General features: G+C 31.8%; 1 protein-coding gene across 1 annotated transcript in view; it reads right to left on the bottom strand.

The window, feature by feature from the left end:
* Positions 1-15,690, bottom strand: part of LOC308641147 (zinc-regulated GTPase metalloprotein activator 1B) — a 50,026-nt gene that overhangs the window by 18,125 nt on the left and 16,211 nt on the right. The window contains exons 5-9 of the mRNA XM_081279446.1: positions 13,947-14,006; positions 12,861-12,898; positions 6,363-6,409; positions 4,351-4,437; positions 1,395-1,439 (exon numbers count right to left, since the gene is read on the bottom strand). Coding sequence (XP_081135572.1) covers positions 1,395-1,439; positions 4,351-4,437; positions 6,363-6,409; positions 12,861-12,898; positions 13,947-14,006 — 277 coding nt within the window. The remainder of the gene's footprint in view (positions 1-1,394; positions 1,440-4,350; positions 4,438-6,362; positions 6,410-12,860; positions 12,899-13,946; positions 14,007-15,690) is intronic.

The raw sequence follows: 15,690 nt of genomic DNA, 5'->3' as shown, positions 1-15,690 counted from the left end.
ACCAGATACTGAATAAACAGAAGAAAAAACATTTTATGCACTTGTTCATTCACCCATTCAAAGTAACAATTGATTACTATATGTTTACCATTCCATAATATAGCAAATGTTAGAAACAGTAAACAAAATCATCACACAATAAACTAATTAAGAGAAACCTTTATTCATGGAACTTTCCAAACAGAAGAAAATTTAAGATGCTTATAAATATGAACTGAATACATGCTATTACAAAACTACAGCTATTTATGGATATGATTTTTAAACGTTCATTTAAGCATTATGTAGTTGTCTGCATGTCATTTCATGAAGGAAAGAAAAATTAAGGAGAAAAGAAATATAGAGTGTAACAGAAATGATTCACAGTATGAGTTACATAATCATAGTTTCTACAATGGAATTTGAACCGCAGGAAGCACATTTGGTGTATGCTTGTAGAAGACTTACACTATGGGCATTCTTCTACTACCTCTGTCAGCAAATGAATGGCTTCTGAGAATACATTCCAAATTAATGCCCCAGCTGTTCCCATACTTATAAACAGCTGCTGCTGTGACTGCCTAACACTTATGGTAGTCTGTCAGCACTTCTAATCTCTGCCATTATAGACAAGCCACTCAGCAAAGGCCTCTACTGCACTTCCAAGGGAACTATTCCTCAACTAAGAACAGGGTGGTACTTGAGTTGCCAGCTGTGAGCCTCAGAGCTGCTGGCCCCAAGTTGCATGTCTCCCAACTGCTAATCATTCTCTCCAAAAAGTTAGCTTAATAAAATACCCTTGTATAGAAATTTTCTGAAATCATGATAGTATTTAATAGAAAATTAGTTCAATCTACAAAAATACATTCCATGGATGTTTTAAAAGCATATCTATTTTATAAAGAAATGCACCTCTGCATGAATAGAACAAAAAGAGAAGAATCTGAAGAAAATGGAAATCAAAATTTAATGAAGGACTATATCAGTAACCTAAAGGTAAAGATTCTACATGACATTTATTTTTGCAATTATGAAACACCAATGTGGTTTCAAAAATATTAAAAGGCCATTTAAATACATCAAATTAAGAGTCCTTGGTATACTTTTTCAGATTTCTGTACTGAATTACTTTCTTGAGTGGTTGAAAGTATTATGTAGTCTTCCTTATTAAACAAAAGCAGTTACATAGTGTTATCCTACTTCTGTGATCTTAGTTATAAGAGGCAAAAGTATTAACTAAATATGCTAATTAATTAATAAAGAGTATTCAATAAAAACATTTTGGGGTTCCATTTTTTTTAAAGTACACCTATATTTCTTGTATTAGAATCAAGTGAATATATACATATTACTTAACATTTACTATTAATAACTAAAGAAAGTATTTGTTGTTAGTAATAGTTTTTCAAAAGTACCTTGATCTTTGAGTTTCTAAAATTTTTCCCAGTCCATTTATTGATCTGAAATAAATAAAAAGCAAAAAAAGTAAATGTTCACACTGTTGTTTTCAAAGCACACAAATCACATTTTTTCTAAAACAGGAAGTAAGGAAACATAAATATAACTGCAACCAGAAAAACTGAAAGCAGAAAAAAAAAGTTGCATTTTGTTATGTTTAATTATTCTTTCCCTTCAAACCCTAAATCTGGTATATTCTATTCATGCATTAAGAAAACATCATATGCAAAAATCTACTATACAACTGATAGACTAGGGATGAGTTTATGATTTACAAAAAACCATTCACTTCAGAAAAAAATGATTCATAAATAATAATTCTAGCAAACTCTCAAAATTTTTAATGATAGCATTTTTCCCCAGGCACAACATCATGGAAATAGCTATATACACACTAAAAGGATGGTATATGACTCTCTTTGTATGACACCAAAAATTACTTGTTAATTTCTTTTCAATTCATTGAACAATCTATTTATCTTTATATCATCAATTCCATAGTCTTTAGGGTTACTTGCCCAAGATATGTGGTACTTCTTCAAGCTTATTCTCAAGGGTCAGGCTTCCTGCATAGGGTGATTCTGAGGCAAGTCTCCATACTACTTCTTTCAATTATTTACAAAATTCTTCATCTTCTCTTTTGAATATATTCTATAACCTGATAGTCATTTCTCCCAAAGCATGTTTAAATTATTTCCTCAAATCTGGTTTTGAGTCAGGCACAAGTCTCATGTACAACAGAGGGTATTAAAAAAAAAAAAAAAGCCCCCCAAAAGGCCTGAAATTTATCAAACTGTTTTTTCCAAATTCTTTTCTGGTACTGTTGCAAAGTACAGACTGACCAAAAAAAACAAAACAAAACAAAACAAAACAAAAAAACTGGCTAATCATTAATAATGCCAGTGCTAGAGACCCAGCTTAGATAAGATAGGTGATATTAATTACTCCTTTTATGGCAAAAATGTTTGCCAAAGAGATGATATTCTTCTGAGTAAAATCTAAAGATATGACTATTAATAAGAACAAATATAAAGAAAAGTATGAATTTCCTTTTTCTCCAGTCACTATTCATTATAAACAATCTCTTGATGAATCTTACATTTATTGATTCAATTTATAACATATACTATATCAACTAGCACAATAGATTCAGAAGTTGTAAATATTAGGAGGCTGCGTCTGTCTCCCACTCTCACAGCCACTGCAGTACACTGAGCTCCATAGAGACAGCACCAGGGCAAGTGAGAGCTGGAGAGGTACTAGGCAATTCTGTGCCTTGCTGAGGAAAAACAATTAAACATGGGCAAAGGAGATCCTAAGAAGCCAAGAGGTGAAATGTCATCATATGAAAGAGAAATGAAAAACTATATACCTCCTAAAGGGGAAACAAAAAGAATATCAAGGATCCCAATGCACCCAAGAGGCCTCCAATGGCCTTCTTGTTCTGTTCTGAGTATCACCCAAATCAAAGAACAACATCCTGGCTGATCCATTGGTGATACTGAAAGAAACTGGGAAAGATTGGAATAACACTGCTCCAATGATAAACAGCCTTAAGAAAAGAAAGCTGCTAAGCTGAAGGAAAAATATAAAAAGAATATTACTGCCTATAACGGAAAACCTGATACAGCAAAAAAAGGGAGTTGTCAAGGCTAAAAAAAAGCAAGAAAAAGAAGAAGAAGGAAGATGAGTAAGATGAAGAGGATAAAGAGAAAGATGAATTAGATGCTGATGATGAATAAGCTGGTTCTAGCAGTTTTTTAATCTTGTCTATAAAGCATTTAATCCTCTTGTACAAAACTCACTCCTTTTAAGGAAAAAAATTGAAATGTTAAAAAAAAAAGAAGTTATAATTACTAAGTAAGGTAATTTTCGGCCATTATGCACAAGCACTGTACCCATTAAAGATGGCCAGTAATAAAAGTTATTGAAAGTCTCCTTATAAGTTACATTTACTATGTTAGATCATACAAATAAGTCAAAACAAAGTCCCTGAACTCTTTAATTTCCTTTGAAAAGCCGATCTTTCGTTTCAAAAAGAATGGCAGTCTCCACAAGAGCAAAATGACTGTTGCATTATTTAATACAAATCAAATATCATTCATATTGCCTTGCTGATGCACACTTAAGACATTAAAACAAATTGGAAGATAAGGCATAGCTAATAATCACGGAAGATATAAAGTCAACAACAATTCATGTAAAAGTGAGACCACCAGAGTTAGGGACACTTGATAAAGGACATAACTGGAGAGGGAGAGAGAAAATAGGCTCTATTGAATAGATAAAATTACTGAGAGAGAAGATGAAGGACTCTGAAATTGGCAAAGCAAGAAAAACATTATGAACAATGCAGGGATTTGGCAAGACCCATTCACAGAAAAGTAAATGAACAATCTTGGGTAAAGTCAGGGGGACTTGATGTTAGGAAGGAGTCAAAGAGAAGACAGGAAAAGAAGAATGGAGTCAGAGGACCCTGAATATCAGTCTGCAAATTTTGAACTATTTTCTGCAAATAATGGAGAATAATTTTATATATTTCTATTATATAGCAATCTATTGGCCAACAATATATGAGATTTCTTAATGTCCTTGAAGCAGGTCAACCTTGAACTTTAAGTATCTACAGGGCAACAGTCATAGTAAAGGTACTTTGTATATTGTATTTGGGGTACTTAAAAGATTTAAAATTTCTGCCTTATATTCTTCTTTGGACTTTAAATTTAAAATAAAAATTATTCACATTAATCAGATACCATGTGATGTTCCGATGCATGCATATATTGTGTAAGACTTAAACCCAGTTAAATATCCTTCTCCTCAAACATTTAAGATCTTTTTATGGTGAAAATATTCGAAATCCCATCTTCTAGCTTCTTGATCTATATGGTACACAGCTGCTATCTACTATACCTAATGATTGCTCTTAATTTGTTTAGCTCCTCTTCTGAAATCAAGTCTGTTTTATTGATGAGAATGATATCTGCCAAAGCAACTTGCCTAAAATAGCAAACAAAGAACAGATGTCAAAAGAAAAATGTTGAGATTAAAAATAAATACAAGTAAGTCATTCAAATAAATATATCAGTTGAGAAATACTTAGGGTTCTACAGCAGTGATCCAGTGTACTCCGAATCTACTTATTCTTCAGACAGTAGAGGGGAATTGCATTTATCACTATATAAATTTAGATTTCACATTATACTATTCATATTCTTTATTATAGTATTCATTCATTTACTAAGTACCCTTAAAACTCTGGAACTATAAAGATAAGCCCCAAAAAGTTTATAATCAAAAGGATGATTTTCAACTGATAATTATCTTTATGAAGAGGCATAAAATTCAGAAAGCCAAAGAAACGAAAAATAAGGAAAATTTAGTTACTAAAATATCTCAATGTTTACTATAATTTTCAAATAGAAAAAAGTTCACTTAACATAAATATACATTAAACAGTTTTGTTTAAAAAACTACACTTCAGAAGATACATCAATATATATCTTCTTCATCAGTACAAATTATATATTATCTCTGTAAAACAGATACACAGAAATTCCAGTTAAAGAATACAGCTGACCAAATGCTACATAGCAAAACAGTTATTATAATTGGAAGTTCTATTTTCTATTAACAGGAGTAGTGAAGCTAAGGAATCTTTCAATTTTCCTAAATTCTTCAGGAAATGTTAAAAACTAGACTATTAGTTTCTGAGTCTTACATCAAAAACAAAATCAAATTCTCATGAGCATATTTCTATTTAAGTAATTTTATATGAATAAAGACAGAATGTACATATCTGCAAATACAGTCTTTAAATTAGAGGACTTTTATGCTTCAGCTATTTTTGGCTTTTGTTTTTGTTTTTGTGGTGCTAGAGATTGAACCCAGTGCCTTGTGCATTCGAGGCAAGCACTCTACCAACTGAGCTATATCCCCAGCCCATCTTCTTTTGGCTTTTATAACATTTTGCTATTTTCTATTTGGCTTATAAATATTTTCTATAAAACATTTTCATAAGGAAAAACATTACAATAATGTTTAAGTTCATTGTAATTTGAATCATAATTACATATCAATTGCAGTGTTTAGGTAGGATTACAAAACAACAGGGTATCATATTCCAAAATGATAATCAACTGTTTGCTGTTGTCTTTATTTTTTATGTCAACATCATCTGAACCAAATCCCAGGGGAGTCTTACTCTTAAACCCAGCAGCATATTTAGTGAGTGTCATCTACCTCAAAACCTTTATCTCATTAGCAAGAATATGCTCAGGGCAAGCAAGTTAATTTAAATATTTATAAATCTAAAGACAAATCAATAAGGAACATAAAGTTACTTAATAAATGTTTTAAGTGCCAAGTTAAAAGTATTTATATATTCATCTATTCTGAATAACAATGAACACTGAGGCAGTTTTTAACACCATAAACAAGTTAATGATTTCTTTTTTTTTTTTTGTAATAATCTTCAATTCCAAAGAAACTGGATGAGAATAAGAACATATTTTTAGTAGGGTACAGTGACACACACTTGTAATCCTAGCAGCACATGAGGCTGAGGCAGGAGGATTTCAAGCTCAAAGCCAGCCTCAGCAACTTAGCAAGAACTTGTCTCAAAATAAAAAATTAAAAAAGGGCTGGGGATGAGGTTCGGTGGTTAAGAGCCGCGGTACCAAAAAGAAGAAAAAGAAAATAGTTTATCCTACTACTTCCCAAATTACTCATAAAGCATTCTGGTGTCCAGCATTCACATTATGCTACAATATCAATGGTTTTAAATAAAATGTCAGTTATTAATTCATTATGAATAGATAGAAAAAAAGAAAATAAATTTGCTTTAACTGTTTTCATATTTGTTTTGTGGTTTCATATTACTAATTTTTCAATTAGTCAGCAATCAATATTTAAAGTATGAGTACCTAGTAGCTTCACTGATTAGGCCATCAGGTTTTTCTTCTGTTAAATGCTAAATAAAAACAAAATTTATAAAAAGTTACTGTGGTATAATGCAAAATCTAATGTCAACACAAAGAATTTTACTTCAGAGAAATCTTTCTTGCCTCTAAAAACTATTTTGTGTTTGAATTTTTTTCTTTAAAAAAATATTTTCTTAATTGACAGGAAATAAACTATACATCTTCATGGTGTGATGTTTCAGTATATTTATACATTGTATAATGTTCAACTCAGGCATTTAGATTACTCATCATCTCAAACAGTTATCATTTCTTTATAATGAGAATATCCAAAACACTCTCTTTTTGCTATTTTGAATTATATGACACAATACTCTTGACTATAATTACTCTTCTGGGTAATTATAGTTACACCACAATTATTCCTCCAATCTGTCTGTGACTTTGTATCCATTAACTAATCTTTCCCTTCCCGATTCCCTCTCTAAACACTATTTGCTAGTTCTCTAAGCTTAGCTTTTATAGATTTCACATGAGCGAAATCATGAAAAATTTGTCTCTCTGTGCCTGGCTTATAAGACTAACTATTCTGCCTGAAATCCTTTTTCTCCATTTCATTTTTGTTTCCTACAGTGAAACTAAAGAGTTTTTTGGAGAGAAAGGGGCTTAGGATTTTGAATTCCTGCTCTTTTTCTTAAAAAGAAAACCCCTCAAATGAATATAAAAAATATGTAAAGCTATAGTTCAGATTTTAGGTATTTTCCTTTTTATAAAACTGCTCTAAATTATTGATTATTACTTATAAAAGAATAACCATTGAAATTGTACCTTTTAAAAAGCTAACATGCTTCCTTCCCTCCATTCCTATATTCATGCCCAACTCCTCTCCCGCAAATCATGTATAATATGAACTTAGTATTGTGCCTTTTAAATTTCCTAAAAAAAAAAAAAGCTTTTGGGAAAGACACAGCCCTAATAATTCTGGCCTAAAAGCAGTTTATTATTTGTAAATACAGAGTGATCTGATCTCTCCAGTGCAATTGCCTATCTTGATATTTCTCCAGTCAGGCTCACTCCAAAAAAATATTGACACTGACTTAGACACCCATGAGATTATAATAGTGTTCATTTTTCTGGTTGCAGAGTCCCCTCCCCCATAATCCTATTTAGAACTCTAAAAGTAATCAATGCCATAAGATCTTCTGGAAAAATCATGTTTTCACCTGCACCACCTCAGCCCTCCACACAGATTCCCTATTACAATAAAAAGCTAGTTACTCAGAGAGGCAATTGTAGTAAATACTCTTTAAATTTCAATTAAACTTCTTAAATTATTAAATTCTTTTACATATGCTATCTCATTTAGACTTTAACTATTCTTATTTTATAAAGGAAGACACTAAATCTAAACACTCTCACCATCACAGAATATACCAATCTATACACCATGAGAGGGTTATTATTACTATATTTGTAATAAAAAACAGAAATAAAGTCAACATAATTTAAAAATTTTCATAAAATCCTTTTATGTCACATAAGTCTTGTACACAATATCACAGGTTAATAATTTGCATAAAAAATTAACAATTACCTAAATTAATATTCAAATTAAGTTTCACAATTCATTTGGAGGTGACCGCTAAAGTACTTAGTTTAGTACCTAAAGGAAAGTTGGTAATAATTTAACTTAATAATCTTGGTTAAGACTATGGAAAGAGAAACTTTTTTTCTTTCTTTAAGCTTACCAAATACTATTTAGGGGGAAACAAAACTAAACTAAAATCATGGGAATGATACACTCATTTTTTCTTAGAGAACAATCTTATCTACTCAGGGGCAGAACCACTCTGCAATTATTATGGAAGTCATAGAACTTGGAGAGTATTGTATCAAAAATTATTCCATGTCAGAAGACCAAGTTTAATATTTTTTCATTATTATTCTTGGCCCAAGGCCTCTAGAGAATAAAGCTACTAACAGACCCTTTAATATTATCTGGCTCACAGGCCCAACAAACCTTTCTTGAATGAATATTAGTTAACACCTCCTATTTGTTGACATAGATTCATAAATGTTGTTATCTGAAAAATTCTATGTAACATGTAACAATAAATCCCTTTTCACTGAAAAGCAAATCTCTTTTTAACAATTATACACTGTAAGCAAGGCATCTGACCTTGAATGATCCTGTAATATTGAAAATTCTTTCAAAAGCCTTAAGAATTTTTCAAGACATTATATTTTTTACCTTTTGGGAGCCCCATTTGGGGTTATCTGGCTGTGAGTTGGTTAGGTGTAAAAAAGATATAAGAATTAAAAGATTTGTTTTTTCATTTCCATCCTAAATGTAACTAATAAAAAGGTAGTTTTACAATTACTCTCAATGTTTTGCATCCATTTACTTCTCCATAAGATTAGAAAATTTCATTCAAAGCAAACTGGGGTGGACTAAAATATTGTACTACCTCTAGACAGTCAGGAAGTATTAAATACAAAAATAAGCTAAAATCCCCCAAATAAAAGTCTATTAATATGCATAATTCTATCAAGAATATGCCTAATAATAATAATATATAGTCATAAAGAGACAAATGTCCTGTCCTATCGACATATGAAAGCTATACAAACATAAAAAATAATAAACACAGCTGGGCATGGTGGTGCACATCCATAGTCCCAGCAATTCAGAAAGTGGAGGCTCAGATTGCAAGTTGAAGGCTAGCCTCAGCAACCTAGTGAGGCTCTAAGCAACTTAAAAAGACCCTGTCCCAAAAATAAAAAATAAAAAGGGCTAGGGAGCTTGGAGCATTGGTGCACACCTATAATCCCAGCAGTTTGGGAGGCTGAGGCAAGAGGATTGTGAATTCAGTCTCAGCAAAAAACGAGGCACTAAGCAACTCAGTGAGACCCTGTCTCTACATAAAATACAAAATAGGGCTGGGGATGTGGTCCAGTGGTCGAGTGCCCCTGAGTTCAATCCCCAGTACCAAAAAAACAAAAACAAAAAAGGGCTGGGGATGTGGCTCAGAGGAAAGTACTTTTAGTTTATATCCCCAGTACCAAATAAATAAATAAATAAATAATAAGAAATGCATACTAACATTTAGATATCAACTCAACATCTCCCTTATAAACCCTCTTACCTTCACAAGTGAAACCTGCACCAAAACAAAACTAAAATATACATCTGCTCTTCAAAAGAACATTCTACAATATTTGGTCATGAAGTCAGATGATTTTTCATTTATCAAATACAATGTAAATTTAGCATCTATTCTACCTGCATAGGCAAAGTCTGCAAACTTTTTTCTAAAATATTTTATATTGCACATATGTCCAAAGGTTTCCTCCTCTCTGCTTAGAGACTGTAGCTTTTGCGTTTATATAAAAAGACTAATAATTTGTACTAATAAAACATATTCAAAAGGTAAAGTTTCAAACTCCCAACTTGCCCTACCACAAGAAACATAGGGGAACAAAAGGATAAAATAGGGTCTGAGATGTTGGTCAAAGGGTACAAAGTCTCAGTTATGCAGGATGAATACATTCTGGAAAGCTAATTATAGCATGATGACTATAATTAAGACTACTAGATTAAATTCTTGAACTTGCTGAGCTTAAATATTAAATATTCTCACCCCACACCTCACTTCAAAAAGTGGTAACTATGTGAAATTATGTGTCCATTAGCTTGATTGTTTCACAGTATTTTTCACTACACACACACACACACACACACACACACACCTCAAAAATTAAGTTGCACAACTTATTGCTACTTTTTTGTGTCAATTATAACTCCACAAAGTTGTAAGGAAAAAAAGGAACAAATTCCTTGAAATAACACTACTACAGTCACAACTTCAAGGGCTACAGAGTATCTTTTTTTTTTTAAAGAAATAAAGAAACGATTTGGACAAAGAAGAAGAGGAGGAAGAGGAAGAGAAAAAAGCTAATGGGGCTGGGATTGTGGCTCAGTGGTAGAGTGCTCACCTAGTATACTAGAAGCACTGGGTTTGATCCTCAGCACCACATAAATATAAAATAAAAAATATTGTGTCAACCTAAAACTAAAAAATAAATATTAAAAAAAGTTCACTAGCTAAGAAAGAACACTGTTGTAAATGAAAGCAGAAATACATCTAGTGTCAAAGATGTCAGACATCAATGATTTAAAATAAAAAGGCAGCAGCAGCTATTTCTTTCAAATGGATTGGTTATAGATCTAACACAATTTCAACTTTAAAAAAATTATTGCAGGGGCTGGGATTGTGGCTCTGTGGTAGAGTGCTCGCCTAGCATATGTGGGGTGCTGGGTTCGGTCCTCAGCACTACATAAAAATAAAATAAAGGTATTGTGTCAACAACTAAAAGAAAACTTTTTTTTAAATTATTGCATAATGTCAGTCTATTTATTTTTCCAGGCTTTTCTAAGCAAACTGTTTTCTGACTGAATTGTTTCAACAGCTTGTGTAATATAAAAGAAGAACCAAAAAGAACCCTCTCACTTGACCTTTCCTACGTAACTTCATTCACTGATTCTATTGCATTAAATGCTGTCACATTTGTAGAATTGAAAAGAACAATGTCAGTAGCCCAAGTGTCAAGTCCTGAGAATAGAGAGCTGTCATTTTAAGTTGTCCAATTCTTTGCCCATGATTAAAAAATGAATATTTCAGATCAATGGGTGACAATCCCATTAGAGTGATAGCCCATGATATCAATTACCACTTCAGTTTCAATTTGGCTGGCTGGCCACAGGGTACCATTTCTCAGCTTTACTTGTGATGGGCTCGCTCTGTGAAGCATGACACCCTTAAATTGCTGCCCATTATCCAAGTGTCATTACTTGTACTGCCTCAGAATTCTCTGAATCACAAGCAGCTACTGAGGTCAAGCTTTGCAACCAGAGGAATTGGACAAGTTGGCAAATTCTTTATATAAAGGCAAAGTTATTTATCTGGCATCCGACTTAGAAAATCTAAAGTTTCCATTATCTTGACAGTATGTCAGTTTTGTGCAGGTATATTGATTTAATAATTTAAGAGGTTTTATCAAGGTGGCAGGGGGTTAAATGTATACCGTGTTTGCATTATTCAGAATGTTGCTTTGGGTTTTTGCTTTTTTTTTTTTTTCCTGCTTCTACCATGCTACTAACAGATTCTATTTAATTCCTTTGTATACCCAACTATACATATAAATTATTCTCAAAGTCATAAAATACATAAAGAGTTTGACTTCCAGTATGACACATTAAGTTTATCAAAAATAAACAAAACAACACCACAAATGAAATGACCTATCTATCCTACAGGTATCACAAATTTGGGAATAAATTTGTAGAGGACATGTATTCAAACATGCCTGTAATATTCAAGATGAAGAATTTACTTTTTGTTTTGCTTGCTATCTCCAAGATACTTTGCTAAAAAGATGATTTCAAAACATTTAGTCATTAGAATATTTTTGAGCAAAATATTTGGAATAATCTTTAGACAATTCATAAATTGAGATTCTAAACTCTAAATAAGAAAGTACTGCCCAAACTTCTCAAATTAGGGTGCTTTATCCCAGGAGGAAGTAAATGACCAGAAAAGGAGTATCAGTGGCCATTTGACAAGCCTGACATACCTTCTTAGAGCACAATGTCATTGGAAATTTAGAAGAAAAACAAACTTTAAATATTAGTAAGTTTAGATATATCGTAGGATAGAATATAAAACTAACACAGACTTTTAAACACTGGGTTTAAACTTACAAAAGATTATTATTTTGGACCCCAGATTGAGATGCTGGGACAGGAGCTAAGGAAGGAGATGCTAAGGACAGAGGATAATTTCATGCTCAGAGGCCTTTAGTGATGTTTCACTTGGGAAGTCAGAAAACACTATTTTATTTTATTTATCCACATGTTTTAAAAGATCTCACTAACTACATTTTATAAATTGAGGCCAATTAAATGTAGTTGATGATCTTAGTAGTTAACAAAAACATTCACAGCAGGATATCTTTTGATTTAAGATTTCTCCTCACTCATCCCATGCACAAATTCTGATTTCTTCAAAATGAGGCAAAGAAATATTTTTTAAAACCTCATTTCCAGCTTGTGTTTGATAGCATTTATAACAAAAAATAAGATCTCATATGCTTTTACCATGTTCAATTTCTTCTATCAAACAGGAATACTTTTCAATACTGGGGTTGAATTCTAGTGAGGAGTTACACATACCCAAACTTTATCCTCATCCCATATCCTTATTACAAAATATAGTAATCCCAAATTTTGTGACAATATTAAACTAGACGAATAGAAAAGAAATTCTTAACTTAAAAGCACAAAATAATTTAATAACACACAAATTGCACCTACTATTCAGGATAACTTTTGAAAAACATTTTTGTTAAGAAAGGTTTCAAACAAACAGAAAAAAATAATACAATCAACTCCTATATTCCTAGCTCTCTGCAAAAAATAGCAACCTATAATTTTCAACTTACTTTTAATCCATATTTTGAATCTACAACAGTTATGATACCTACAAAAGAATAAACATTTTAATCATCCTTTATTAAAAAGATGTTTATTAATATTGTATAATTACACTTGAGAAGGACAATTAAAATTAATCTCAGTTCAAGAATGCTCTTCAATAAAACAAAGAATTTTTTTTCTTACCAGTGCTGCAATCTAATTCAATCCCAGGAATAAGTAAATGCATTTCAAATATATATAGAGTGCTTAAGCACTGTTTTAAGAGACTATAAAAATATTTTAAACATTTAAATTATTATGTAAAGATTTGGGGCATTGTAAAATATTTTATTCCTAATCTCTTACCAAATCTAGCTCACAAAAATGTTGTTTTATATATATATTAAAACAAGTACCTAAGTTCCCAAATGATCAATTAGTTTAGCAATCTCTGAATATATACTAAATTTTTTCAAAGGATAATAGCAGCATGAGTTTAATGATGTCTATGGAATTTAACCAGCTACATGCCATATATATTAGAGCCCAATTAAGCCCAGCTTCAAAGACATAAATTTCACCCTTTAGTCTATAAAGGTGAGGGAGGGAGGAATGGAGAAAAGGAAAAAGGGAGGAAGGGAGGGTGGAGGGAAGAAGAGAGGAAGGGAATATAGTTGCTTAACTTTGAAAGTTACACAAATTTATAAATTTATAGGTAAGACTGACAAAAGTGTTAATGTAAATAAAGTAAGGGTTTGTATGTGCTGAATTTTTATGTTCAAGGGAAAATGAAGGCAGAAATGTGATTCTTACATTGTCTGGTTGATTAAAATAAAAACCTCTGACATTATGTTAAGTGAACAAATCAAACACAGAGGACATAGGAAATCTACATAGCATTTTAGTAGAAAAGGCTTAGTGCAAGTGCTAAATTCAGAATTGAGATTAAGATTTGGTAATTTAGTTCTAACACCATCTGGGTCTGTATAGTTTACATGAACAAAAATATACTTCATCATAAACCAAGCAGTTTGAAAAGAATGATAATGCAATGGATTAAATTATAAATAAACAATAAACTTAACAGTAAAGAAAACAGTTTTTTAACTTACCATCAAGATAAATATCACTCCCTAATTCAGCATCAACCCAAAACATAGAAGCCACAGCACCTGAAAAATATATAATATTCATCAAATAAAAAAATTTTTTGAAGCACAAAACATGATTTTATATAGATTTTAATTTGCCACAATGAAATTAGCAGAAAAACACACATGCAAATTAAATCTGGGTTTCTCATTTTCTTTGGGAATTAATTTTACTACTTCTATTCATTTCTATAATCTCCCCCATTTCATCAAAAAAAAAAAAAAAGACCAACTTTTACTACATACAAATCAAACAGTAAGCTTCTACCTATGCCAAAAAAAGTTATGAGCAGATATTATTAAACAACTTCAACACTATGGCTATGTGCACATAGGGCTTATTTTCATTTTCTCATCTCCTGAATATGAAAATTATATGGCTCACAAATAATGAATCATCTCTCTAAGGAAAAAGTAAATGAGATGTAAATAATTCAAAATCACTTGTCAAAAAAATTACATTGTAATTTTTATAGGAGAAAAAGAACAAGAAGTAAAATTATAAACTCTCTGGTATTATTAATTAATCCTCACACTACTTATTTAGCACTAGCACAAAACTTGGGTTTCAGGAAAATTATTTCTGAATAAGAAATTAAAACTTGTTTTTGACAGAAACCAGTTCAGTACCAAACCACACACCCTGATTACTATGCCACAACACAAGAAAAAGGAAATTGACAGCAAGGAAAGTATTTGATTTTTCAAAGCATCACAGGCCCAGTTAGTGACAGTGCTGTCTAAAAGAATGAGCATAAGGGGAAAACAAGGATAACTGAACTCATTCCACTGTCTAAAGCTGTCTACCTACCCTGACAAGATGTGGTCCCCCAAGCATCACTCTGTGTCAACAATGAAATACCTGTCAGCTGTTTACAGTGATTACTCATGCAAGATATAGCAAGGGCCACAAGATCTAATGGTTTCCTGATACCTATTGATTTTTTTCCCAAAAACTTAATAGTTTTCCAATTTGACTGAAATAGGATCTGTGAGTAACAGGGGCTGAATCAATGTCTGTCCTTTTCAAGGAAATTACTTTACCATGACAATTATTTAGCTTAGAACTGGAGAGTGTCAGTCTCCTAGATGGGAAACAACTGAATTGCCAATAAGAATTTTCTTTACTTTCTTGACTAAAAACATGGTTTTAATTAATAAGGGAGAAAAAATAAATCCATGTGATTATTCTAAATAGTAAGTCACAGAAAATGTATTAATTTTTCACTCAGCAAAACACTTAACATCATCATTTTATAATTTTAAAAAATGCATTGATTTCTATTCAGATAAATAGCTAGTAAGTTGTACCATAATGTTTGTTATTATTAAGTTGAACTGTAAGAGTGCATTACAGCTTTTATTCTAAATCTATTATTGACCTTTGATGTAATACTTGCAAGCCTAGAAAAGAAATATTTAGAATTTGGAATGCAGGTGTATAGGAGGAGTAAAGATAAGTAAATGAAGTGGTGCTTTTTCTCCCCAGGGAATATTTGCCAATGTCGGTAGAAAGTTTTGGTTGTTCCAAGGGTGATGTTACTGGCAGTTAACAGGTATAAGCCAGGGATACTGTAAACATCCTACAATGCCCAAGACAGCTCCCTACCCGCAAAGTATTTATCCAATGCAAAATGTCATTGTGCCAAGGCTGAGGAACTGAATAGATTATAGAATCTCTCTTCTTCAAAACCTAATAAAATAA

This window comes from Spermophilus citellus, assembly GCF_964194105.1.
Source record: "Spermophilus citellus genome assembly, chromosome: 2".
Lineage (NCBI taxonomy): Eukaryota > Metazoa > Chordata > Mammalia > Rodentia > Sciuridae > Spermophilus > Spermophilus citellus.
This window is presented reverse-complemented; position numbering and strand designations above follow the sequence as displayed.